The sequence below is a fragment of the Aphelocoma coerulescens genome, chromosome 2 (assembly GCF_041296385.1).
Source record: "Aphelocoma coerulescens isolate FSJ_1873_10779 chromosome 2, UR_Acoe_1.0, whole genome shotgun sequence".
Lineage (NCBI taxonomy): Eukaryota > Metazoa > Chordata > Aves > Passeriformes > Corvidae > Aphelocoma > Aphelocoma coerulescens.
Window position 1 is genome coordinate 146,294,427 of NC_091015.1, and position 19,895 is coordinate 146,314,321.

Consider the following 19,895-nt stretch of genomic DNA (forward strand, 5'->3'; position numbering starts at 1 on the left):
ATGTGTATTGTTTTCTGCTCAAATAGGGTTTATCACTATATGCAATGTTTCATTCAGGGAGCTCTGATAAGCTAATGAGCTGTAATTGTTTAGAAACAACAGGAATTAAACTGAAGCATTTGCAGTTCACTGCACAAGGATAGCAGGAGAGGAAAGAAAAAACAAAAAACATTCACCACACTACTGAAGCATTTGAAGGTAAATAAACAGAAGAGAAAGAGGGAAGTCAAAGGAAAGTGCCTTGAACTGACACCTGCCTGTCCAGAGGCTTCAGAGTCACTAGTCCTGATACTTTTGTTGGCCTGGGAAATTCAATAATAGCTTTGAGAAGTGTGGTTTATACCTAGATGCACTAACAGTAGACTGGAAATTTAAAGATTTGTATAGGTCAGGGTGAACTCCTGAAGCCAGAAACCTGTGAGATATACAAGGAAACCCTCTGATTTCAATCAGAGGAGAGAAAAAGTTATATTCCCTGCTTCAGCAGTGTTTTTAGTTTGAAGGCATGGGTTTGCTTTCATGAAACCACACCTGGAGTACTGTGTCCAGTTCTTGGGGTCCCAAACTTAAGAAGGACGTGGACTTGCTGGAGTGATTCCAGAGAAGAGCTACAAAGATGATCAGAGGGCTGGAGCACCTCTCCTGTGAAGACAGGCTGAGAGACTTGGGATTTTTCTGTCTGAGGTACAGATGGCTCTGAGGAGATCTTAGAGCAGCCTTCCAGAGCCTAAAGAAAGCTGGAGAGAGACTTTTTACAAGGTCATGTAGTGATAAGGGGGGATGGATTTAAGCTGAAAGAGGGCAGGTTTTGATTAGATATTAGGAAGAAATTCTTCACTGTGAGGGTGGTGAGGCACTGGAATAGGTTGTCCAAAGAAGCTGTGGATGTCCCATCCCTGGAAATGTTCAACCAGGCCAGGTGGGACTTTGACCAACCCAGTCTAGTGTAAGTTATATTCTAACACCTTGGCAGGGGTGTTGGAACTATGATCTTTAAGGTTCTTTCCAATCCAACCCATTCTGTGGTTCTATGATAGAAATTCAAACTGGTCTCTCTAACTTCAAACAAAGCTGCACTGCAAGCTTTCATAAGGATGACTGCAGAAAGGACTGGTGTGGAAGAAGTAGTCCTGACCAGTCAGCAGTGATCCTTCTCAGAAAAACTTAATGGGTCAAAACAAGAGCAGCTGTTCCTCAGGTATGAGGCTTTGATCTACAGTGTTTGAGGCACAGTGTTTTTTTCTTGGAGACAGAGCAAACATGCCAGTCACATGTCACTGACCTGGAGATTCAGAAACAGTGCACAAGCACTGAAATGTGTATGGTTACAGCTACAGAACAAATTGAAGGTAATGGTTAAGCCCTAAGGGATCATGTTCTGTTAAAGGAAAGCCTTGTGTAGGGGGTGGTGATGTAAACTGTGGACCTGCAGAGAAGGAGAACCTTTCTAGACATCTAGTGGCTTATAGGAAGTCCATATTGGCAGTAACTTTCCTGAAACTGTGGCTTCTTCAAACATACTGCTACTGGTATGGATAATTTCTTGTCACCAAGCACTCTGAAATATGTTCTGGATTGTACTTAACCAAGAAATGCCAAACTTTCTTGGTTTTGAGAGAGAGACAGTGCCCATGTTGTGGTAAATTTCAAAGTCTTGTTTCTAAAGCAAGCATTTAACATGGGATTTTGCAGACTTGTGGGAAGAGCCTTAAGGCTTAATGCTAGTGCTGACCCAGGGAATTCTAACACTGAGGGATCTGCAAGAGCAAGAAGCAAAGACTGTATAAAAGTTGAACCTCAGTTTTCCTTAGACTCATGATGATTTGACATTAATCACATGCTGCAACTGTATGATTGATTAGCAATTATAATACACTTTTAATTGTAAAGTATAAAAAGTTAGTCTTGTTGAAGTTTATCTTCTTAGTTTGATGTTATATTTTGGGTCAGACTCTAACCCCTGCCATATGCATGCAGCTGCTGCTCAATCATAATATTTTTTCCTTAAAATTCTGCAGGGGTTTTTTTTTGTGGTAACCTCTATGATATGCTACTTATTAATAGCAGAGAGCTGATCCCTTGTGGTACTTTATTATCGATTCCTAACATCGGTTATAAGGTATGAAATTTAGGTGTCTCATGAAAACAAGGTTTGTGAGATGTGAATTCAGCTGATATGATGAGCAGTAGCTGTTGGGGTGAAATACATCAACCAATAATGAATATGGGAATATGCAAAGATGTCATGATTTAAATCCTATGGTATGCAAGCTTTTCTGAGATCTATCAGGAACTAATTGGAAGTATAAAAATCAAGGAGCTATCTGGTGAAGGGAATAATATATACATGTATGTTGTTTATTTTTGAGAATTTTGTATCCCATTCATTATTTCTATGTATATATAAGGTTTACATGAACATTTAGGGAAGTTTATTCAGTGAATGAACAAATTTGAACTCCTAAGTGAAATAATTTAGCATTTCCTTGGGGATGTAGTACAGTGTTTATGAAAGAAATCATACATGGCATAAATGACTGTTTATGGAAAACCTTAAAACAGGGGATTACAAGGAAATTATCACAGAATAAATTATTTTTATAGGTTGCATTTGCCTATTGCAGGACTAACAAATCATAATTTAAATTACTTTTTAAGCTCTGTTTGGTTGGTGAGACACTAAAGCCCCTTCCTGGTTTGGTTGGGAATGATTTATAATTTTTTGTTTCAATGGGTTACATTACAAGATGTTTTATATATTTGTGCATCTTCTGTGGAATTTAAACAGTATTTTTATAATTACTGACATACTAATGTAAAATAGTAATTGAAAGTGCCTTAAGATACAAACCATGAAACAAGTACAAAAACTTCTAAATAAGCCTTAAATTGCTACTTTTTAAAAATTCAAGTGAGGAATCATGATCATGTTTCTTGCTAATTGTTTCAGCTTTTATTCAAAGTAAATGATGTACTGGATTTTGACCTCTAACAATTTGGGTTCAGACCAGCATTTGAGTCATAAATTAAATGAGTTAAGTGGTCTCTTTCTTCTTCCCAGTGGATATTTTCCCGTGTTGTAGTTTCATCACAAATGGCAGTTTTGGTTTAAATATTCCCCTCTTAAAATAACAAGAATAATGCAGGTCACTGGTAAGTCATTGTTCTCGGTTGCCATATATTTAACTTACACTGCTTTGCATGATGTGAAATATCATAATTTATATGACTTCAAATGTAGGTATTTTCCATTTTAAATATTCTGGTATTTCCCAGCACTTAAAAAAAAAAAAGAAAGAGGGGAAAAAAAAAAAAAAAAACAAGAAGATGAAGAAAACTCTGGTATTAAAGTCAGGTCAGTTTTTTTTTAATTTCCTCGATTTTGCCACATCCATCCTGCAGCATGATGTACCAAACAAAAGCAGTAGAATTTGGTTCTTCCTCTTCTTTCACAGCTGAAAAATTGTGGACAGTCCACACTGCGTTTTGTAGCGCCAAGACAGCCAGGCAGTGTGGGGGTGTTTTTGTATTGTATGCACTTGATGAACAAATTTTGATTTCACAATCACATCTACTTCTGATATTAGTGCTCCTACTGTTGTTCACCAAGACTTAATAGAAATTTTCCTGTGCTTTCAGTTATCACTGCTTTATTTTCTGTTTATGCACAGCATGTGATAAAGGTCTGTGGTTTTTATTTCTGTGCTCTCTGCAAAGTCAAAGAAGAATGTGGCAGTGCTACAGGTCTGATGGAAGTGTACCTAAGCAAAAAGTTTAAATGGGATTTAATTTAAAATCACAGGGTCATGGTAGTGACTAGAGTCCCTCTTTAAAAACTGTTTATTTACATTATGAGTTTTCGTTACAGTTGGGTTTTTTAAAGGAAATACTACATTAATTTGATTGCTGCTTTTATTATATTTTGTACTGTAGCTGGTTTATACTGTTACAGTATTCTTATTTTCATGACGGGGGGCTGTAATTCTGGATATGATTTCTGGTTGTGTGAAAACCAAATGAACCCCCTCCCAGATAAAACAAGTATTCAAAAAAAGTCTGGGCAGACGGCAAAAAAAGATGGCAGATTCAAAAAAAGTCTGGGCAGAAAACAGTGATGAAAGATCCTTGTTGTATTTCTTTTCAGATGGTTCCTACAAGGTTATTTTCTCTCTGTAGAGACTTTACCTTCTTAACCATGGTTTAGGATGCACTGTCCTGCTCCTCTCAGTCCAGCACTGACAGCGCTTGTCCCTCCCTGGCAGGAGTAGAGGATTCAAGGCCAATTCTTTCCCATGGAGCAGCATTGTCCCATCCTCATTTGCTGTTTCTCTCTGGTTTTAAGCATGTGGTTGGACTCTGAATTTTGCAGGGAATTGTTTCAGTGGTGGGCCTTTTTGGTTTCTAAGGTGACTCCATCAGGAAACAAAAAGCAGCTTTGAATCTTTTTGTTCCCAGCATTTTAACTTGCAGAGTATTACCTCTGTGTGGTCTGTTGCTTGTGGGGCAGAAAAACTGGAGAAAAATATGGCTAAATGCTTTACATTATCTTCCTGGTATGAGGCTCCTGCCACATTTCCTTCTGCATCAAGCATGTCCTGTTGCTCTGTCATCATGGTGTCTATGAGTGAGAAATTACAAAAGTTCCACCACAGTAAAATGCTCAATGAATAAAAAGCAGATATATAAAATTTGACTGAATAAGTAATTGGAAGGTTTTGTTTGGTGTTTATTCTATGAAAATATGCATCTCCAAAACAGATCAAAAGAAATAAAAATGCTTCATCACTGATAGATGCGTCAAGAAGTAGGTTTCTGAGGAACAGAAATAGATATTTTCAGAATAAACATCAATTATAAGAAATAAATTTAAGAAATAAATCTCCTTCCTCTTTACTGCAATCAGTGTTACAGCTGTCGATGCTAATTAAATCTTAATTCAGAATATCAATGTGCAATTAGTTTTTCTAGAAGTTCTTCATAGTTTGGTTAACATTTTTTTGCGCTCATCTACCCTTTTCTCTGTTTTCATTTCATATGTTCCTGAATTTCTGCTTCTAATCAAAATGCAATGAGCAAACAATCTTAAAATATTAATACTTGCTATGAGAGAACTAACCAGTTTCAAAGATTCAAAAGTACTTAGTTGTCTAAATCAGCATATGAATTTTTGTCCTTTTGGATTTGCTTCCTTGCTTTGTTCCAGCAATCTAAGAAATATCCATGGCAGAGCAAAGTAAAACATCCCATTTCTCTGTGGTCCAGTCCCACAGATATTTTCTCATGTGCACACAAAGAATAGTTTTATTTCCAAAGATGCCAGTTCTCAAAAGGCCTACAACACTGTTTTTGGAAGGTAAACAAGCAATTTAAACACGTGAAGAAACACAGGAAAGCAGTGTATAAGCAATATAAAATTCTAATTAGGTCATTTATGTTTCATACCTTAGTGACCTAATCCATTCTTAATACGCTGTCATGATTCTTTGATAATTAGCTAATCTTGGTTGGGTTTTACTGCTGCATAAGTATTTTATGTCCATAAGTTTTAAGATAGAGCTGTATTTAAGCTCTGTAAATAAATACTACACTACATAGTTACTGCAACACAAAATAATACTGATAAATTTACCTATCGATGGAATTCCATGTATTTGCAGCTGAACATTTTGAGTACCTTCTATATTTGTGCATAATTTTGAAGTAAAACACATTGCATGATGAAAAATCTGGTCCTAAAAGCATAAGGTATGTTGCTTGGAAAGCCATTGATCAAATTTAAACTTATGTTTGAATTTAAAATATCTTTAAAATGTCAATGGAATTGTATTTGTGGTGTTTGATAAAAACTAATGACTTTCTGACAAAAATATTAAGTTAACCTTAGGCCATCTTTCATTAAATTTTATTTTAAAAATAAAGACAGTATTTGACTGATATGGTCGTTATTCTCTTGAATGAAATCTGAACTTTTAAACTAAAACTCTCCAGAGCCAAACTTCAAAGGGAGTGCGAATAAGGAACTTTAAGGATAGTTTTGGCTTAAATTAGAAAGTTTATTTGTACTTCTGTGGTGTCTTAACAGCCTATAGAATTGTGATGTTGTGTTAGTTTCTCTCAAGAGACTGAAAGATAATGCTTGGAAATTCATGGTGTTAGGAGCACAGCTATGAAAAAAAATCATGGGGTGGAACTTTAAATGAATAGTTAATATCTTGTAATACATGCTAGTAAAGGGCTCCAGGCTGAGCTTGTAACACTTGGAGATTCTTTTTGAATTCTGATTGTAGAATGAGAAGGGCAAAGGAAATAAAGCTTACATAGGCTAGGGGTTCGTACACAGAGGTAGTTTGATGGTTGCAAGTTGGTTTCCTTAAAATCAAGCGAGCAAAGAAATCATTCTCTTGACCAGATAAACTTTCAGCTCATTCTTATAGCTTTAATAATGATAATATACTCTGTTTAGCTATTTCAACAATTAAAGATACCTGGCATATTTTGGTTTTATTTTCTGCAAAGAGGCTTTGGGTTTGTGGTTCAAATATTTGTAAATTGAAAGTGCAGTTTGATAAAGGCATGGAAGGATTGCAATCTTGTCTGTTATGTTCTGCTATGGAAAAAGTACAGACACTGACAGCAATTAAAATAAAACCATGATGTTGTCTGTGTCAGAAAATGCATGTGGAACATCATCAATTCATCCTGTAAGGTGGTAAAATCCTGGAAGTGCTGAAGTACTACTTTGTTATCTTCCTTCTGCAGCTCAGAAAGTGAATCTGGCTCCCAAAGCACATGTGATCAGCTTGTGACCCCCACGGCATTAGCAGCTTGTACCAGGGTTGACTCCTGTTTTTCTCCTTGGTTTGTGCCATCACTAAGTGTGTTGATCCAGTTTACCTGTTTGGAAGTCCACCTATGCCATCATCTTGATCAACTTGGCACAGGTATGTACTGCTTTATGTCAAATAATAAAAACATACAATTCACTGATGCTGGTTAACCACTCTTTTGCTCTGTGTGGTCCCCATTTCCTCATTCAAACAGATATTCTTGAAATAAGCTATCACAAAGAGTCACCACTGGCACAGGCTTCAGAGTGTGATGACTTGTGTGCACTGAGCCAGTCCCCACAGCCGGCAGTGAGGCTGGATGAGCAGCCCCTTCCTGCCACCGGAACGGGTAACTGTAGAAGCTGTGTGCTTTTCATAGTCTGATTAGGGACAGCAGGTGCCACTTCACTTTTGAGCCATCTTAGTGAATGAATTTGATCTTTTACATTTTCCAGCATATTAACAGTACTATTAAAATACTTGAAGATTTTGCAACCCCCTTAGTAAGAATTCCTTGGAAGAGCTCTGAGAACTGCAGATTGAAGTTATTTCAGTTATGATCACTTTTGGAGCTACATCTGGTTTTGTTCAGTGCTCTCTGTCATTGCATTAATGGCAAATACATTCCAAGAGATCCTTAGATTATTGTCCGATTTTCAAATGCCAGGAATGTTTTCTATGGAAGATGGACAAACTTCTTGGATAATTTTGACAAGGCCAGCTATCTTTGTGAGTATTTTTTGAGTTTCTGCAAGTATTATAATATATTCATTATCAAATCATCCTAAGACTGACATTCAATGACTAGCAAATAATTTCTTCTCTATCAGCTACCTCTGTCAGTACATAATCTTCCTCACTATTACAGTCCAGTTCCAGATGCTCAGTCTTTAAAACTACATGTACTGGAAAAGGCAAAAATCAGATTAAAATCAAACACAGCTGGTTTATTTCTCAACAGTGACTGAATTTATGTTGTTGTTACTGTTGTTATAGCATCTCAAGGCCTTAAGTTTTGGGGCTCCTTTGTGCTATGTTATACACAAAGGGAGCACAAAACTTGTTGTATCCATTACACTTTTGTAGAATAACAGGGCTTGATCCTGGATAGGGATGAGTGTTTTGGTTCCAAATCTGTAGAGCACTAGAGCATATGCTAATTTTAAGCATGTGAGTACTTCCAGCAACATAAATAATAACATCAATGGAAATATTTGCATGCTTAATGTTGCACAAGGGGTGTACGTGCTTGCAGTGTCTGCTGCCTCAGTGCTCGGCACTTTGCACAACTAAAACTTCAGCGAATGCGGTAAGATTTTTTTTGTGATAAATTTCTCATGCTTTAGTGTCAGGATATTGTTTTGTTTCATTTCTAGAATTATGGGGTAGTATGTCACATTTCAGTGGGTTTGTGGTCTTGAACTGTCCGTAATTGCAGCAAAGACAACTTCCAGCGTGGAGCCTGTTGGCCTGCACAGTCACATGTCAGCAAATACTATATTGCTAATTTTTATTGTGTTTGTAATGTGCTATGTGTGGAATATCATATACACCTACTATAGCAAGAATTCTCACAGAAATATGGTCTCTGTTCCAAATAGGTGGCAATCAGAAGCCTTGAGCAGTGTGTAGATAAAGCAGTTTCGCTGGCTGGTCCATTTAGCATGAGAGGATTTTGGTTTGCAGATACTTTTTGTTTGCAGGTGCTATTAATTATGATACTGTGTTTAATATCTGACAAACAGTGTGAACAGGATTCATTTCAGATTTCAGAGATGTCAACTCTTTAATCAATTTACTTGTTTTCATCTTATGTACAAGCAGTAAAAACACAATTTACAATATATACATACCGAATGCAGCAATGATGATGTTCTAGTCTTGTTTGTTCTTCTACTTTTCAGCACCACCAAAGTTTCTGCAGCCATTTTTATCTGATAAGAACATGCCATCTGAACTGGAATACATGATAGTTTCCTTTGAAGAGCCTCATGTATATCTTCGTCAGTGGAACGATGGGTCAGTGTTCCAGGAGATCCAGTTTTCGACTCGAGCTGACTGTAAACTTCTGGAGTGTCGAAATGTGACCATGCAGAGTGTTGTGAAACCTTTCAAAATCTGGGGGCAGATTGCTGTTTCCAGCAGCACAGCAGGAAGGCTGTTGGACTGCACGATAATGGTTGACCCTATTTTCATCAACTTTGGCCAGTATGCACTTCATTCTCTAAATACAGCAATTCAAGCTTGGCAACAGGTATGCAATTAATGAGAAAAATATGGCTATTGTGATTAATTTCATAGCAAATTAGAATATCAACTGCTTTCATTAAAAATATTCCAAGATTTAAAAGCTCTAACTTAAACTGATAGTGTTTTTTCCTAATAAACATTAATTCTATAGTAGCAGTGAAAATTAGGAAAAATTATGTAAAGCTAAATGTAGCCAGAACTACCTGAGTTTCAGTGAAACTACATGGATTTATATCAGAATAATCAAAGTCCTGGTCTTGAAATGCAAAATACTCCATTAATTTATGAAAAGGTAAGTGCCACATGATACATCAGCTCAGCTCAGTCTGAGCAATTGAGCATATTGTTTCCAGCTACTACTTCCATCCTTATTGAAGTTCAACACTAGTTTCACATTACATTCTGTGCAAGCAGCATTAATGGCTGAAGCCAGTCCTACTATAAGAAACTTGCTTCTGCAATGACCCCTCAAAGGCCTGTAATTCCCTTACTTCACTACAGCCTTGAAATCAAATCATTCTCTTCATCTGCCTGAAGACCTATGTGGAGCCTGGGAATTAATTACCTATCATGGCACTACAATAACAAAGCCCCCAAAAAAGGATAAAGCATCTGTTTTATATCAAAAAATTCTTTTTTAAGGGCATTCCATGGTTTTCTTGTTGCAAAAGGACATTCATAAAACAAGATCTAGTGTGATTTAAATCTTTACAGCTGGCTCAAATATCAATGTGAACAAAAATCTTTGTAGCTCCAATTTCTGTTTTTTGTCATATTTTGAACAATGCTTTTAATAAAAAACAAACATAGAAAGTATAAGAGAGCCCTTGGTAGGCTGTTTAAAATATTTCTGACTTAGTACTAGTCCCTCATCTAAGACATGTGTGGCAACTACTGCAAAATGGCCTTCAGAAAGGTCAGTTTCCTCTTTGGATGGAGGAAAAAAAAGATCTCTCAGACATAGCTATACATATAAATAAAATATGGTGCATAAATATTTAAATGTTTTAAACCACATCACAGTGTGAATGACTGACTGACTACTCTGTGCCTTGAAGGAATATTCTGAGTTGAAAAAAATTGAATTGTATATTTGATTAAGTAGAGCCATATGTCGCATAGTATATTGCTGACAGGTACATTCTATGAATAGTTGGTACTGATTTATACATGGATTTGGCAATGTTAACATGAGCCACAGGAGGATATACTTCTGTAATTGTTGCTGTAATTTTCTCGTTTCCTCTCATGTCAGGGGTACTTGCCACCATGTTCTGATGTGGTGGGTATCTAGCCCAGAGTATTTGAGATTAAAAACTTTCATTGCTTTGAAATTAAGGAACAGTTAGCACGCAAGTGGGTTCAAAATGGCTTATTAAATTAATTGTTGCCAAGATGTTTTTTATGTGACTTTACCTCCAGTTTGAGGGGGTTGGCATGCACTGCATGGGGAGGGAATAAATTTCCCAATAGTAAGTATTGTTTGATTTTTGCTGTTCACACAAAATGCAATATAAATGCTACAAATAGAAGCATGAATTTAATAACCAGGAAAGGTTATTTGAATTCTCCACATATTTTTTACTGGATTAAAATCTGCAACAAGTGATGTTGGAGTCAATAGACAGACAGATGAAGCATGAAACAATTTGGCCATGCACCTTTAGGTCAGGAGTTCAGAATTAACAGAAGCCTATGTCAGTGTCTTTGTTTCCTGGATATGGACTGTTTTTTGGTGGTAGTGGTTTTTTTGGTTGTTTTTTTTTCTTTTTTTTTAATTAATTAATGGTGAACATTTTGAAAGTGGATTAAACCTAAAAAATACCAGGCTTTATACTTCTAAGTCACATGCTGAAAATCTGAGAGGATTAGCACTTTTTAAAAACGGTTTCCCCTTTTGACATATTTCACTGTCTAATCTGAAATTCCTGTTTAACTACAAGCAGTAACTGGCTAATGCACATGTAAATGCAAAGCTAGAGTAATGGGTTTAATAATTAAAGACCTGACCAAGGAGCTTCAACATTGTTATTAATTTAGTTTTATTATTTAATAATAACACACAGACTATCAAGTGAGGTAGAAAAGGCATGTCTTCTGTGAATATACATGTGGTAGAATGTGTGGTGGTTTTTTCCCTTTATTTGGGCATTTAAGCCTCCATGAATTGTTTTACAGCTTTAGTGCTTTGAGATATCTAGAGATAGAGGGTCAGCTGAGAAAACAGCTCCCCAGGTATGGCATGAAGTGTTATTCCTGGGAAAAAGCTTTTCCTTTGTGGTCTCGAATATCAACTGTTTTCCTAAACTCCTCAGAAGTTAGAAAAGCTCCTGTTTTAAACCTGTTTTAGACCACTAGAACTTCTTTTCCTCAAGATCTGCATGGTGCTTTTCTGCCTTTCTGTTGGCAGTTGCGTAAGTTTTCTTAATGAGCTGGGATCAGTCAAAATTACATCTGTGATCACTGTCGTTTCCCCATCTTTCTACCATAAGCACAAAGAACAAAGGGAAAAGGATACGGAAGGTTTCTAGCTGATAATGTCAGGATGTTACCATGAGAGTGAAGTTTAAAGAATCCTAAGGAAAATGTTCTTTTCTCTTAGAGGGGCTTCAAGGGAGATAAGAAGTTGCTAAAGACTTTCTGTCAAAAAAACATTACTAGGTGATAGAGTGTGTGAGAGTGTGGGGGGGGTGGGGGGGGGGGAGAGAAAAAGCTTGCACTGGTCTTTGGTAGCTTGTGAAGCACAAAGAAAATAGCTTTGTGCATATAAAGAAGCCTAGGCTTTTATGGTGTGGGTTTTTTCCAGATCCAGAAATGCTTTGAAATAGCTGTGAGCTAAGACATAAGCAGAAAGTCCTGAGACAGGGAAAGCCTGGTGACAAGTATTATGTGGGATGTTTTTCCCCCTCTCTGAATAGAATTCACAAAATATTTGAAAGACCAATAAAGGAGAGACACTTTCCAGGCCTCTCTGAGAGAAAAGAACAGCTGAAAAATGATCTAAAGAGGGGCAGGAAATTGTCCCTCAGGAACTGACCCTAATCTGTATCTGATTCAGGCTGTTAATCTTTTGCTGATTCTTTTGATTTGCTGTTTTAATTCAGAGAGGGTTTTTTTTTTCTAATCCACACTTAGGTGTTTTCAGCTCCTGGAGTCATCATTCAGCCCTTCAGCATCATTGCCACACAAATGTCTGGTTCTGTTTGGTTTTATTGTGCGTGGTTTCTCTAGACATTGTTTTATCAGTCAAGATTTTTTCACTCCATCCTTTTGCTGACTTTTTTTTTTTTTCCTCCTTTTCTGCTTACTCTAGAAGATTCTACTATCAGACTTCAGCAGCAATGTGGGATCCAGTTCCCTGTGATTGGTGCAGGGTGTTGCTGCAGATCCCCAAGGACAAAGAAGCATGGGTTTCCTAGTAGCCACACTGAGCTAAAGCATCCTGAAGCTTCCTTGATGTTCCTTTAGTCATTTGTTACCATCCAGACTGGAGGCATCCAGTCTGTAGCTTTCTCTTAAGCCTGGCAGCACAGAGCAACACCTTGTTATGCAAATCTTGGTGTTCCTTGGTTAAAAATTTGGAACTATTATAAAATGGAGCCTAAAATACCTCTTTCACTTAACTTTGAGAAGTGTTGCTGTTAAAAGCATTGGATTCTAGTAGCAAATCTAGCTTTCAGGACTAATGATTAATGGCAGTCATTCATCAGCACCAAAATGTGTGCAAGTCTATTAATAATTCCTGATAGGATAACATTCCCTGAGCAGAATTTAGAAGTTATATGCATGCCAAAAACTTGCTGGACTCTCTTTTCCCTCTGGAAAATGCAAAAACCTACAGTTTGTGTTTACTTACTTGAAACTAAGTTAGCTAGTAAGCTAAAAAGAAGGAAGTTCATCATCTTATGGCACTGTTCTTTCAATCTCTGTGTAATCAGCACGAAAATGTATTGGAGTGAAAAGAAAAAGCTTTTCTTAAATTCCCCTGGGATTATGTATTGGTTTGACTCTAACAACATGCTGAGCTCTGTGGATAGTAAATCCTCCCTTTTAAAAAGAACATTTTGCAAAGCTGTAACAGGAAAATATATATATTTGCGGTAGACTTAGGGGTATGTGGGTATGGCAGCTTGACAGTAAAAAGTCATAGATCCTCCACTAGAAAATGCCAAAATAAACTCTGCACTCCGAAGGGGCACTGTAAATGTCAGCCTTTAGCACACCCAGATCTGCTACTGAATGTGATACAAGCATACTGCTCTGTAATGAGTTTTGCTGCTTTGAAGAAGTGCAGTTTTGGTTGTGCTCACCTGGCTCCTGTTTCACAAAGATTCCTGATCTTATGCAGAAAAAGTAATGAGACTTGGGAAGAAGTTTTAATCTAAATATTCTCATGCTAAAATATTCCTAGGGTAAATAGTATTTGCACAAATACTCCCAGGTGATCATTCTGACATTTAGTTAAAAAAGGAATTACAGCCTGCCTTGATTAAGGACAAGAGGCAACGGACACAAACTGAAACAGAGGAAGTTCCATCTGAACATCATGAAAAACATCTTTACTGTAAGGGTGACCAATCACTGGAACAGATTGCCCAGAGAGGTTGTGGAGTCTCCTTCTTTGGAGATACTCAAAAGCTGCCTGGATGGGATCCTGTGTAGCTTGCTCCAGGTGAACCTGCTTTAGCAGGGGCATTGGACTAGGTGACCTCCAGAGGTCCCTTCTAGCCCCAGACATCCTGTGACTCTGCCTGTAGATGCACCTTAGGTTGTTCTGGAGTAACCAGCAGTGAACATGCATTCAAGGATGCTAAATTGGACATACCTTGCACACTTCACTTCTCGGGAAAACTTCCATTGCCTCACCCACTAACATGCTACAAGCAATGTACCAGACTGCTTTTCATGGATAACTGTGACTGCATAGGGAGATATGAGGAAATATTTCTCTCCCTCTTATTTGATCTCTGAATTTCTGCAGGCTTCCAGGCACATTGTTGTCAAGGAGCTAAGGGACCCGTATGATTAGAGGCAGGGAAGGTGCTGGCTTTGTTATGTCCATTTGAAAGGTCCACTGAGAGAGCAAGGAGGGGAAGCAGAATCAGCTCTCAAAAGCCATGGAGGTTTTATAAGTTAGAGACAATGTCATGGGAAGAAAGGATGAGAAACAAGTAGCTGAGCTATGTTGTGAAGAGGGAAATCAACCAACAGAAAAATATTGTCATAAGAGTGTGCTAGGAAAGATGGGTCAATTAAGAGGTAACAAAAACCACAAGAAGATGAATAATTAGTGTTAGAACCATTAAATTGTATAAAGACTATCCAAATGTTGGGTTTCTTCAAATAATTGTTGTCATTGCTACATAGTTGCTTGCCAGTGGAAGGTGCCAGCCCACTAGTGACTAGGGCAGAAATATATGAGAGATGATCTCCAAGTCGTTAGTCACACTGTGACCTCTCCCATACAGAGGATTATAGTTCGTGCCTTCAGGGGTATAAGACCTGTAGCTGTGGCAATTTTTATGACTATCATGTAGTCTCATTGTGTCAACAGAGTGACAAGCAGCCAGACAAAATGCAGAAGGAGATGGATGGAAAGTTGCTGGAGAAAAAATACTGTAAATCTAAAATACTTTTAAAACCCATGATTTTTTAAAAATTTTTTTCCTATTAAGTGCCATTATGCATTTTCTAACTAGCCTTATGGAGCTGTGAAAATACTTTCCTCATGTCTCCTTTTTTTTTTTTTTTAATTGTCTTTTCAAGTGTTGTGGTATCAGGAAAGAGGGAGTCTTCTGCTGATCCACAGCAATATTTCAAAGTAGAAGCAGAAGTTGGGGAAGAGGAGCTCAGTTGTCAAGCACTCAGAAACCTCTTCATGCCTCTCTGCTCAGCCTGTTGTACTCTGTCTGCCCTATGTAACATACCATTTCCCACAGAATTTAATGTTGTCGATGTTTTTTACCCAAATTAGAAAATTTCATTTTTATTGTAGTTTTAAATCTTTAAGAGTTGCACTACAGAAACATAAAGTAAAATATTTTAAGCCTTAGGATATATTTTGTCAATCCAAAAACTAGGTTTTGCAGAGAGTACTATGAGGCCAAACTAAGGGAAGAGATCTTGAATTTCTGTGTTGTAATACTTGCCACTGGGCAGGCAGCTGCCAAATGTCCTGCAACTGACATTGCATCTTACTGGCTTTCATATCCTTTTCCTTTCAGAACCGATGCCCTGAGGCAGAGGAGTTTGTCTTCAGCCATTTCGTGATCTGTAATGACACCCAAGAGACACTGCGGTTTGGCCAGGTGGATACTGATGAGAACATTTTGCTGGCTACTCTCCACAGCCACCAGTACAGCTGGCGGTCTCACAAGTCCCCACAGGTATGTCAGAAAGAGCCCTTCCAGGGCAGCATTTGCTAAAGCTGATGGTGGCTTTATGCGCTGATTCTTTGGTTTTCTCTGTGGTCTCAACTATCTCTAAAGCTCCAGTTCCTTCAGGAGTCACACACTGGGGCTGCAACACAGAGAAAAGGTAAACAAAGTGTGAGGAAAGCCAGGAGTCTTTAGAAGTTACTCAAGGGTAGAACTGGATGTGCACTTTTTATAAAACCAAGCAGTTGTGTGGAGCTTCTGAAAAAAAGAAGGACAGCTTGCCAGGTTTCTATAACTAAGTGATCAGTGTTTACCAAGATGTACATTAGAGATTTGGGGAATTTTTTTAATTAATTGTTTTTACCAGAAGCATCTGTTCACTGAAATTGTTTGCAGAACAGGGTCAAACTGGACAAAGCTCTCAACTTAGTGCTTGCCTTAGAAAATATTTGAAATTGTCAGAAACACCCCACTTATATAGTTTAAATAGTACAGTTTCTGGGTTACTGGATTTTTTTTTTTTTAGGATAAACACTGAAACTGAAATAAAATATTTTTAAACTATCAAAAGGAAGTATTTCAATGAAACTATAGAATCATTTAAGTTGGAAAAGCCTTTAAAATCACGGAGTCCAACCCAGTACTGCTAAGTCCACCACTGAACTATGTCCCTAAGTGCCACATCCACACATCTTTTAAAGACTTTCAGGGATGGTGACTCAGCCATTCCCTGGGTCACCTGTTCCAGTGCTTGACAACCCTTACTGTGAAACAACTTTTCCCAATACCAATCTAAACCTTCCTGGCACAACTTGAGGCCATTTCCTCTTGTCCTATTACTAACTGTTACTTGGGAGAGGAGACCAACACTTGTGTGGTGGAGAAAAATAGACTTCTCATCTTAATTGAAGACAGGGCAAGAACTTAAATTGAATAAAGTGTTTATGAAACAGCAAACCCATTTCTTCTCTTTTCTTAGTATATACTCAGCTCCTGCTGAGTAGGAAACTACAGACCTATGCCACCCCATTTGCTGAGCAGTAGTCCTGCCATGAAACATTACTAAAATTTTTACAGATCCTAGGAGGAATGTAGTGAATGGAAGTTCCTAACTCCTCTAGAGCCCCAGGAAATACCAGTCTTAGCATGTGAGAAAGAAAGTGAATTTTGAATGGTAATTCTAAACGGGAGCTGTGCCCACTTTCACTGCTGACAAGTTTCAAGTTACACTGGGAGGCAGAGATGGTAAATTTGCTGTGGTTTTCATTCATATGTCAGCTAATGGATATGCAAGACTACTGAATTTTACATGATTGTGGTAATCTGTGCAGAGCAAATTCTGCCAGAGTAAACAGTTGTGGCTGACACTGAAGTCAAGGTGTAAGTTAAGAGGAAGCCAAGCTAATAAAGGACCATCTTAGCCCAGCAAGAGAGGAGCTGTTATAAAAAGTGTGTGCTGGTGTAGTAGTGACAGAGAGAGGCCTTTGGAGACTTAGAGACCCTGGAGCGCTGTACGTCCCTTTCCATGTTTTCTCATACGCGCAAAATGCCTGTGATGCCCCATCTCACAGGCGAGCAAACCAAATGGTGACTGTGTTCTGTGCAGCTGGACATGTGTCAGAGTGTGAGACAGGATCCCCACTCATCAGGTGACACAGGATTACAGCTGTTGTTATTCCCTTTGGTTGTGTGAGGGAGAAAGAAAGCTGGCTAAGTGTGACCTCTATTTCATAACCAATTATCATTTGCGTTTGTAGCAACCACCCAAAATTATATTTAAACCTTTTCATAAATACATGGAAGAAGAAGGAAATATTTAAATCAATGTAAATAAACCCAGAACTAAGTAAGGCTTTATTCTTAAAAATTTGTTACATCCATTTTCTGGTTACTTACGTAAAATTATTCAGTCGTGAGAATCCTCATTTTAGATTGAGCTATTAAAGATGTAGTTCTGATTATGGTGTATATTCAATAATGGTGCAAACTGGAAAGAGTTTTGAAAATGAAGATTATCTCAAGCAAATGGAAAGTGGAAGAGTTAAAAAGACAGCTCATTACTGATACTTTCTCTTAGTTGTAACTGAACTGCTAAAAACCACCAGCAGATATATATATATGGCATTAGACATCTAACACCTGGAAAACTTAAGCAGTGCTTTCAGTCACAGAGTTGAGCAGTTCAAAACATTCCATTTTCATGGCTGCTATGTAAGTTTCTTATTAAAGGAAAAAAATAAAAGTGCATGGTGAGAAGTGGAAAAGTCCATCAGAAAACCAAATCACACATAAGGGAGTGGGTGAGGTGACAGTAGGAGCTTCAGATTCATTTTTCAGATATTCATTCTTCAACTAACAGTTGATGATGTCAAAGGGTTTCCCCATTCTGTTTTGCTCTGATCAGATTTAGATTCACTGAAGAATTGGGCTGATAAAAGGTCAGGAGTGTCATGATGGATTCCCATGTCCCAGGAGATGGCAAAGCTAACAGCTCACTCCTGACTCAGCCACACTGCTGGCCAGCAGGCTCTTCTAGTAGGGAGGTTATACCTCCCTTGTCCCAACCTTTGGAATAATTTCAAGACAATTTCTGCTCTCTTAACATTTTTAAAGAGCCATGTCTTGCTGGGAAATTTAGAGACTAAAAAACAGCACTGACTTAATTTCACTGAAACTATATGGAAGCACACACTGTTGAGATAGAAACAAATTTTCTTTACAAAGCTCTTGTAAAGAGAGAACCTTGGCATTCCCCCTGTAAGCTTATTCATTTGGTTATTGCCAATATGAGTCATTGTAAATACAGCATGCTTCAGAATGGCATTTCATCTAAACAGTACAATCCTTTGTCATTTTAAATCATACAAAACAAGTTTGTTTAAATATTATTACAAATGTTGTCGTGTACGTTTTTTTAATGATTAATACAAATCCTTGAAATGAAAACAACAACTCAATCAAGACATCAGGTTGTCCCTGTTACACTATAGCACTTTTCTAATTGTTTCCATGCAAAACCATCTAGCAGCTTGTTATCCAAAGGTCAGAATAATGCCCAACCAAGGACAAACCCTCTGAGTGTCATATTCATGGAATGCTGGATGACTTCATAGTTATGAAATTATTTCATTTCTCATGATAATTCCTGACTTGCCAAGTTAGTGAATTTTAAGAACTCTGAGAGCAGATTGTAAGATAAATGTGAAATAATCCATACTTCTGGAGTCAGGGACTTCCCTTCAGGCATTAGTTCATACTTGACTTACTTGACTTACTCTTGGGGATAAAATGAGTTAGGACAAGGTCTTAGATACCACATTCTCTTACTGGGAAAGAAAACCAACTTGCACAACTTTGGCTGGCTCATGTTTCTTGTTACACAGGCACTAAGAAGCAGCGGTTGCCATGAAATACTTTATTTAACCTCTGCAAAATGTTTTTTTAGTATGGCAAGGCAGTTCAGTTAAATGAAAATAAATAGTTTTAAAAGGATTGTATTTCTTTTACATTCACATCAATAAAATTCTCCATTTTTCTTTTGCTAATTAAGCATAGAGATGCGGTAATTGCCCATTTAAATTATTTAACACAATTAAATATATCTACACCTAAAATATTTTTAACAGATAATTTTATAATGCTTTATTTACATTTAGAATTAATTTTATTAATAATGGAACTATAGGCTACAATTTGAAAAATTTCAACTTTTTTATGTTACGAAAACAGCTATAGCACACCAAGGGTTTGGATTTATCAGCTCTTGATGGTGTCCCTCCAACTGTTTGGCTTAACTTAAAGCTCCTTGCTTCCTTCATTTTTTCCCTGCCCAGATCCTTTACATTTCAGGGAACCTAAACTTTCCCTTTTAAGTTTCACTCTGATTCCTGCAAGTCTCGCTAGTTTGGCTAGTATTTCAGTAATAAGTCTGAGGTCCGATGCTCACTCTTCTACGCCACTCCATCCCCCACATTTTCCTCAGATTTCATGAGGTTTTGGCCCCCCTTAGGGATAAGACACCCCCAACTATATAGTCCCTTTCAGAGTTGGGGTAGGTCCAAAATTGATGATATTTGAGGCTTTAAGCAATTCTATCTAAAGCTGCCAGATCTTGTGAGTTCCTGTTGCAGATTTTAATGAAAGTTAGAGGTCTGTAAGATATCATTAAAAGGGAAGAGAAGATACATCATTCTTGTGCTCTACAGACAACACTGGCTCCTACATTATTATTGGATCCAGTCTGCACTCCTTATCTTGATCTTCACATTGTTTTGTGGGATGGGCCCCAGTTACATCAAAAGTCATGTTTGTCTCCAAGACAGCTGTGTTTTTTAGATGAACTGGAGCATATGATACATAGGGTGAAACTCCGAAGTTAGAAGAGATCAGATCTTCCTAGTAATTTACTCAGAGTTAAGGAATTCTGTCTTGAAAGACAGTA

At 37.6% G+C, this 19,895-nt stretch overlaps 1 protein-coding gene across 8 annotated transcripts in view; it reads left to right on the forward strand.

Moving 5' to 3' along the window:
* VPS13B (vacuolar protein sorting 13 homolog B) overlaps positions 1 to 19,895 on the forward strand; it is a 434,575-nt gene that overhangs the window by 373,181 nt on the left and 41,499 nt on the right. For all 8 annotated transcript variants that reach the window (XM_069005219.1, XM_069005215.1, XM_069005221.1 and 5 more), the window contains 3 exons: positions 6,760 to 6,941; positions 8,732 to 9,081; positions 15,302 to 15,463. In XM_069005219.1, coding sequence (XP_068861320.1) covers positions 6,760 to 6,941; positions 8,732 to 9,081; positions 15,302 to 15,463 — 694 coding nt within the window. The remainder of the gene's footprint in view (positions 1 to 6,759; positions 6,942 to 8,731; positions 9,082 to 15,301; positions 15,464 to 19,895) is intronic.